This window comes from Oncorhynchus keta, chromosome 21 (assembly GCF_023373465.1).
Source record: "Oncorhynchus keta strain PuntledgeMale-10-30-2019 chromosome 21, Oket_V2, whole genome shotgun sequence".
NCBI lineage: Eukaryota > Metazoa > Chordata > Actinopteri > Salmoniformes > Salmonidae > Oncorhynchus > Oncorhynchus keta.
In genome coordinates, this window is record NC_068441.1 from 33,558,233 (window position 1) to 33,566,792 (window position 8,560).

At 41.8% G+C, this 8,560-nt stretch overlaps 1 protein-coding gene across 10 annotated transcripts in view; it reads right to left on the reverse strand.

Moving 5' to 3' along the window:
* LOC118376045 (calcium-dependent secretion activator 1-like) overlaps positions 1–8,560 on the reverse strand; it is a 226,190-nt gene that overhangs the window by 34,951 nt on the left and 182,679 nt on the right. For all 10 annotated transcript variants that reach the window (XM_052473737.1, XM_052473735.1, XM_052473734.1 and 7 more), the window contains exons 12-13: positions 1,320–1,456; positions 213–400 (exon numbers count right to left, since the gene is read on the reverse strand). In XM_052473737.1, coding sequence (XP_052329697.1) covers positions 213–400; positions 1,320–1,456 — 325 coding nt within the window. The remainder of the gene's footprint in view (positions 1–212; positions 401–1,319; positions 1,457–8,560) is intronic.

The window sequence follows — 8,560 nt, forward strand, 5'->3', positions numbered from 1 at the left end:
TTTGAAGACATTTGAGTGCATATTGGATGTTTGAAGTTTAGCCATCTCTCTTGCCATGGACTATGGTGGTGATTTAGAATAATGTGAGTAGGTTGCCCTGCCTGAGACATATAAGCCCAGTGCTGCACTTTGACCTTGAGCATTTCCTCTTGGTCCAATGTGAAGACTTTGGATTAACGAGAGATCCAGGTTGAATGGGGTGTAGACTTTACCTGTTTCCGTGGACATGGGATGCGCAGAAAGCAAAGCTGTAGTGCAGCAGGGTGGGGTCGATCATGGCTCCTCTGTCTGCCCTCTCCAGCAGGTCGCCTAGGTAACCCAGGTGTCTATGACACCCACGCACGCCATTCCTGGAGCAGTACTCATCCAGGACAAACACCTGGCCCGGGCTGAACCATCCCTTAAACGCCACGTAAGAGAGTTTTTAGCAGGATAGCACCATTATCTCAATCACAAACAAACACTTGTCCCAAACTGAACCATGACCTTGGTGCTATCATCCCTCTGTGAGAGAGTTTCCGATAGCGATGGAATTTAGGCATACGGGTGTTTTAACGATGCATCTTTCCTACAATGGCCGAAGATGTAACTAACATGTGTTTCCCAAAACACCACGCATAGAGACCGCTTACTAAATACGTCATTGAGGCATAGTATCGACGCTTACAGGATCAAAAGAAAGCTCTCAGATCAGCTTTCTCCAATCAAATCTTACCTTACCATTAGAATTATTCCACAATAATGACGACAGATCAGCTCCTAGAGAGATATTATCAGCCATGGCTGCACATATTGAGGCAGCTTATTCTAATTCTTACTCTATAATAATGCACTAAATCAAGATTTGGCACATCATTGGGCACCTGTTGTTACACATCATTAAATATATTGAGGCAAAAATTATAGACAGCAGTCTACAATTAGCAAAATAGAAGTCAATTGAATGCATCTAACGAAATGACGCACGTAGCAGTTCTACAAGTGCTCTGAGGTAGTCGGTAAATAATGAGCGCTTTCAAGTGCAACTTAAGTAACAATGGTTTTGGGAAACAGTTTGGAGATTTGGTCCTATGAAGGTTCTTACGATGAACTTGGTCCTTCTGTAGCTCAGTTGGTAGAGCATGGCGCTTGTAACGCCAGGGTAGTGGGTTCGATTCCCGGGACCACCCATACGTAGAATGTATGCACACATTACTGTAAGTCGCTTTGGATAAAAGCGTCTGCTAAATGGCATATATTATTATTATTATTATTAACTTAGCCTTAAGATGCTTTTGGGAATCCACTTTAGTACTGTGGGTACGGAGAAGGACACTCACCAGGCAGCAGAAGGTGTCATTGAGCCTGTGGTCCAACGTGAGCCTCTGGACGATTTCGAACAGGGAGGCGTGGTCAAAGCTGCAGGGGTTAGCCGAGATAAACTCATCCATGCCGTGTTTCTGAGCTCTGTCTGCGTCTGTGTGTCCAACCAGCCAACCAGCACAGGGGAAAGGACAGGATTCAGAGGAAGAGAGCATCAGTGAAGCACAGAAAAATAGTATAGCATGTCTCTCTACCTCAACACAGTACAACACACTGGGCCAGTCTGACTAGAGCTCTTGCTAGGGACAATTGTAAACACTTACAGCTTTACATGATCAACTTGCAGCTTTTTGCTGTATGTGTTGTTAACATTTCAATTGCTTCCATTTTAGGCATCTTAGATCCAAAACGTGTATTGAGGAAGTTGTGGGTTAAATTGAATAGGATAAAAATCTCATTTGTAATGTGTATTCAATAGATTCTGCCATTCGAGAATGATTGGTGAATGTCACTCAGTTCCTGACCAATGATGGGTCGTGTGCTGAAAAACAAAAACAGAAATCAGAGAACAGAGTGATTTCTTAAATGATTGAGATGAACAAATAGCTCTGGTTTAAGGATGAAGGCTAGTCGATTAAAAACTGTAAGAGGAGAGTGTTTTCTATTCTACAGGGAAGAAAGGTTTCATAAAGCTTGGGTAGCGGAGACGCTAGCGTCTAAGGAACTGCTTATCTTCTTACAAATGCATTCTGGGAGCTGGTCGAGTAACGAGTGCCCATGTTTCGACGGTATTTGTATGATTGTTAAATGTACTTTAAACTGGAGTGTATAAGTTGAGGACAGAGAACCATAAGAAAGTACAGGAGATACTAGCATGTATGACCTTCTGAAATAACAATATGTTTTCTGTCTGACATGACAATGACTAGAATAATGCAATCATTGATGAGAAGCCTAAAAGCAGAATATCACCAGTACCTGATCAAAAATGAGACAGACCTACATATTGCTCCCATTTCCCAGAGATACATAATATAAATAGTCAGATCTCGATCAGTGATGAGATGAGGTGTGCATGAAGAGGGGTACTCAATATAGAGACAATAGTGGGGTTGATGTTCATGTTCTCCTCAGGGTGGGTGAGTGACAGATGCCATGTCCAATTGTGTGACACTGAAAGGAGTGAGAATGACGTCAGGGGGGTGGGGCGTGTGGATAAGGGCGTGGGCTTGGCTGGGAGGAGGGTTACTAACTGTCAACTCAAGTGACATCTGTCAGTCCCATGTTCATAGAAAGGGAGAGATACAAGGAGGATGGAGGGCCACGGCTGAGGATAGGATAGCTATAGGTTCAATGGCTTCTATAGTGTAAAATTAGGAGATGTTTTGTTTCTTAATCTTTTAAATGAGTGGACTAGACCAAAATAATATGTATCCCTGGTTTCTCTAGGAACTGAATAAAAAGTCCCTACCACAAGTTAACAGGGATAGAGGGGTAAGCACAGGGTAAGAGACAGATGAAAGCCGGGGTGAGAGAGGGGTGAGAGCGAGGTGAGAGACATGTAAGAAATTATAGATGCGATAGGAAAAAAAATGTTGTAGGGGGAGATAGAGTTCAAAAGTGAAGGGTGTGAGAGTGGGATGAAAGGAGTAAGAGGAAACAGAGGGTGAAAAGAGAGAGAGAGAGAAAGAAAGAAAGGGACTGAGAGAACGACTGAGACAAAGGGAGAAAAATAGATGAGGGACAATCAGACTACCATGAAAGTGGGGGAGGAAGTGATAGTAGAAGGGGTGGGAGAGTTACAGGGGCAGGGAAGAGTGAGGGTGAGAGAAAGTTTGCGATAAGGGCAGAGTGAAGGTGCGATGTGTGATAGAAAATGCTTGAAGGTGGGCAGGAGGAAGGGGGTGGGGAATATCTTTTCTGTTTGTTTTAAATGAGAAAATGGAGTTTGATTTTGGAATAATAGACTGAATGGACTATAGGGGGACATTATCATATTTTGTGAGTTCTTATCGGTGATGACGTCATCATCTAAAGACAAGTTGATTGATTCAAAAGACTGGATTGTTTTTCCATACTGAACATAAGCAAATACTGTCATTAATAAATACTCACTGACAAAATAGAACAGTTTGACTTTTCATTTGTGCTTTCAAAATGTTAAATCATGCATCTGCAGATCTAATTTCAACATTTCGATTACATTTTTTGGGGCATTCCTTTTTCTCTTGGCATTTGCAAGTTGACAATACTTGAGTATGTTGCAGTGTATTCATGATCTTTATAGAGCACAACTAACAGGCATACCAACTACCGGAGTATCTCTAACAGAGTAGCAATACAATTTGATGCAGGTACATAGGTATATAGCATCAAGCCGACAGATGCAAAAACTAGATCATTCTTTTGGAGAAGGCAGGGCGGGAAAAAATATTAAAATCCTGTAATTCCGTCAACGGAATAATACATAACAAAGGTGTTCCCCAATTCAGGCAATCAAAGGGCAATCAAAAGAAACCAAAATGAGATTTGTTCCCTACTAAAGGTGCTACTATGGGGGAATAGCTGCTGTCTACAGGCCCATCTACTAAGGGGTTTCATCCAGAGTATTGTTTGGGAAGGGGTGGCAATGGCTACTTCTTGTGATTGGCATTCAGAATACTCCGCGTGCATATTTGCCAACTCTCGTGAATAGAGCACCAAAGAAAATGACTCAAAACAATTGAGCCCTCGATAGTAAAGCATGACCCATGTTAGTATAGAGGAATCAGGTTACCCTGCTAAAAGGGTCCAAACTAATCTCAACCAAAATGTCCAACGTCATAGCTTTCCAACTGCTCTACTCTTTGAAAAATGGATTTAACAATGTGGAAATGTTCAATCATTTGTTCATGTTGTGAAAAGCTTTTTCTAAAACAAAACAAGCTTGATTACAAGTCCTGAAGTTCTGTTAGGAAAAAATGGGACTGTCCACTACTGCTCTCTGAAACGCAAATATATTTGAAAAATGTATTGCATTTACATAACTGTTGATGGAGTCACAACTAGCAGCCATGTTGTGGAATTTTATTTTCTGATGGCATCATGCCACATTGGGCGATCTCTATGCTTTACTCTGAGGGGTCCTTGAACACCAATAAGATTAAGGAGAGAAGGCAATTATGCAAAAAAATCATAATAATAACCATCATATAAAGTAGAATCATTACTGAGCCAAATTATAAGCCTAAGAATGAAATACATGCATCCTAAACTGTCAAGAATGTAAGCTAATAGGTACTTAAAACTTCAAATTGAGAAGAAATCATACTTAAAAAGACATTATCTACTAATGTCTAAAGACATGAAGCGAGGAGACTTAAGAGGGGGAGGAGGAGGATAGGGAAAGAGGAGTGAAAGCACGTTGCATTTGTCAGATAATCGTCGGGGATTATCTGAGCTGTGCCGGCTACAGGGAAGCACTTACCCTTAAGTCCAGCTAGAAGACAGCGGGGTAAGAAGGGACAAACCAGAATAACATAAAGACTAGCAACAAGGCTGGAGGAGAGCAAACACGAGATACCCTGACCTAGCAGCTGCAATACTAAAGAGGGGTAACAAGCAAAGCATGAGGAAGAAAAACACAACTCAAAAAACAACAACCTGTACCAACATGGGAGAGAGAGAAAGAAAGAAAGATAAAGAGAGCGAGAAAGTGAGAGAACAGAAAGAGAGTGAGAGAAAGAGAGAGAGAATAGAGAGAGAGAGACAGAGAGAAAGAAAGAAAGAAAGAAAGAAAGAAAGAAAGAAAGAAAGAAAGAAAGGGAAAGAGAGAAGAGAAAAAGAGAAAGAGATCGATGTAGAGTGAAAAGTATACAGGGAAAGAGTGAAAGAAAGAAAGATTGATTGAGATATATAATTAAAAGAAAGAGAGAGAGAGAGAAGATCAAGAGAAGATTGAGGAGAGAAGTAGTTAAGGGTTCTCATCACTCTGCTGCAGTTGAATTAGTCTGGATTCTGATCTAGTTCTATCTTATTCACAGTACTACCTCTAACATATATGATACATTACCATCACAATATGATAGATTCACTTTGCTTTCTCCAGCTTATACTAACTACACTCTTGGAAAAAAGGGTTCCAAAATGGTTATTCGGCTGTCCCCAAAGAAGAACCATTTTTGGTTTCTCGTAGAACCCTTTTTGGGTTCCAAGTAGGACCCTCTGCGGAAAACGGTTCTAAATGGAACTCAAAAGGGTTCATCCTGGAACCAAAAAGGGTTATTCAAAGAGTTATCCTATTGGGACAGTTGAAGAATCCATTTAAGTTCTAGATAGCACGTTTTTTCTAAGAGTGTAGAGGAGCACTAGACCAAACACTTACCGGCTCCAGCAGTCCAACACCACCTACTACTTCTAAGATGATGATGTGTAAATGCTGCCAGTATCCTCTTATGAATCTATGAGGAAAAATGGATGTAGAGTAATAACATAATATGGCTAACTAAATAGCAATAGACCTGACATATTCGTCTTATGTTATCACTTTATCAGAATAGTTTATTCTTATATGGATATGAATATCGGAGACCACTGAAAGCAAGGTGATGTCGTCTGGTAATGACTTGCAGTTAGCCTGTAAGTTCTCTTTCAGAAAGACTACTTTCCTATCATTCCAAACCAATGCTCCAGAACTGTCATTGCATTCTAGAATCAGACAAATAATTTGCAGCAAAGTTCAGAGGAGAGAGAGACACAGAGAGAGACACAGAGAGAGACACACGGAGAGAGAGAGAGAGAGAGAGAGAGAGAGAGAGAGAGAGAGAGAGAGAGAGAGAGAGAGAGAGAGAGAGAGAGAGAGAGAGAGAGAGAGAGAGAGAGAGAGGTGAGTAATGTGTTGTGTATGTTATGGCCTCTGTGCCATTCAAGACCACCAGGGTGGGGTGAAACATGTACGCATGGTGTGGCACAGTGTTTCAGAGAGGAGGGTGGTAGGGGAAGGAGGTCTGTGCCACTGTGAGGGGGCATTGAATGGCATCAGTATGGCTGGTCTTATATAGAGGAGGTAACCATCTAACCACAATAACAATCACATACTGGACAAAGAAACCAATGGAGACCACAGAAAATTTATATTTATAGATTATATTTATGAAAAGTGTTGAAAACTAGAGCTACATATTTCAATGTGCTATAGATGAAGAGTAATTCATTCAAAACAGATTTTCTTTAAATAAAAAAACGGTGTTTTTGTCTTACCTAAACAGTGCAATTCCAGTATAAAAACCTATATGGATGTTTTTATTATTGAATTGTTTTCTGGTTATTAAAATGCCAATATTATAAGGAGGGAAAAGAGCTTTTTCTACAACCCATTGACTCTAACGAAAACGGTTTGGGCATTAGAACAATCCTTAAAATCACTAAAGGAGTTGAAGGAAAGATGCACACCAAAATACATAATCTTTAGTAGTTAGCCTGGTTAACCAGACTGAACACTGCACTCACCTTATTGAAACAATGGTGAGCACAGCATTCAGTCTGGTTTTAAAAGGTGAGTTCTTTAGTGTTGTAAAATAACAGAATGTGTGTTAATTTCCCAAATGAAGTTAAACCTGTTCAGGTTTCAGTGTGTTTATGTAAATTAGATCTATCATCTAAAACAACAAAAACCTAAGCGTATTATGACATACTGACTGAGTGGACAAAACATTAAGAGCACATTCCTAATATTGAGCTGCATCCCTTTTGCCCTCAGAACAGCCTCAATTCGTCTGGGCATGGACTCTACAAGGTGTTGAAAGCGTTCCACAGGGATGCTGGCCCATTTTGACTCAAATGCGTCCCACAGTTGTGTTAAGTTGTTGGATGTCATACGGGTGGTGGGCCATTCTTGATACACATGGGAAACTGTTGAGTGTGAAAACCCAGCAACATTTCAGTTCTTGACATAAACCGGTGTACCTGGCATCTACTACCAAACCCAGTTCAAAGGCACTTAAGTCTTTTATCCTGACAATTCACGCTCTGAATGATACACATACACAATCTCAATCTCAATGTCTCAATTGTCTCAAGGCTAAGAAATCCTTCTTTAACCTGTCTCTTCCCCTTCATCTACACTGACTGAAATGAATTTAACAAGCGACATCAATAAGGGATCCTAGCTTTCACCTGGATTCACCTAGTCAGTCTATGTCATGGAAAGAGCATAATGTTTTGTACACTCAGTGTATTTGTGTAGTCTTACCTTTATATTGCTACTGTACAGTGTCTGACCAGTGGGGATAGTTCTGACCAGTATAGGACCAGTGGGGATAGGTCTGACCAGTATATGGCCAGTGGGGATAGGTCTGACCAGTATATGGCCAGTGGGAATAGGTCTGACCAGCATCTGACCAGTAGGGATAGGTCTGACCAGTATAGGACCAGTGGGGATAGGTCTGACTAGTATCTGACCACTGGAGATTGGTCTGAGCAGCATCTGACCAGTGGGGATAGGTCTGACCAGTATATGGCCAGTGGGGATAGGTCTGACCAGTATCTGACTAGTGGGAATAGGTCTGACCAGTATCTGACCAGTGTGGATAGGTCTGACCAGTATCTAACTAGTGGGAATAGGTCTCACCAGTATATGACCAGTGGGGATAGGTCTGACCAGTATAGGACCAGTGGGGATAGGTCTGACCAGTATCTGACCAGTGGGGATAGGTCTGACCAGTATCTGACTAGTGGGAATAGGTCTGACCAGTATCTGACTAGTGGGGATAAGTCTGACTAGAATAGGACCAGTGGGGATAGGTCTGACCAGTATATGACCAGTGGGGATAGGTCTGACCAGTATAGGACCAGTGGGGATAGGTCTGACCAGTATAGGACCAGTGGGGATAGGTCTGACCAGTATCTGAGCAGTGGGGATAGGTCTGACCAGTATATGACCAGTGGGGATAGGTCTGACCAGTATCTGACTAGTGGGGATAGGTCTGACCAGTATCTGACTAGTGGGGATAGGTCTGACCAGTATCTGACTAGTGGGAATAGGTCTGACCAGTATCTGACTAGTGGGGATAGGTCTGACCAGTATCTGAGCAGTGGGGATAGGTCTGACCAGTATAGGACCAGTGGGGATAGGTCTGACCAGTATCTGAGCAGTGGGGATAGTTCTGACCAGTATAGGACCAGTGGGGATAGGTCTGACCAGTATAGGACCAGTGGGGATAGGTCTGACCAGTATCTGACGAGTGGGAATAAGTCTGATCAGTATCTGACTAGTGGGGAT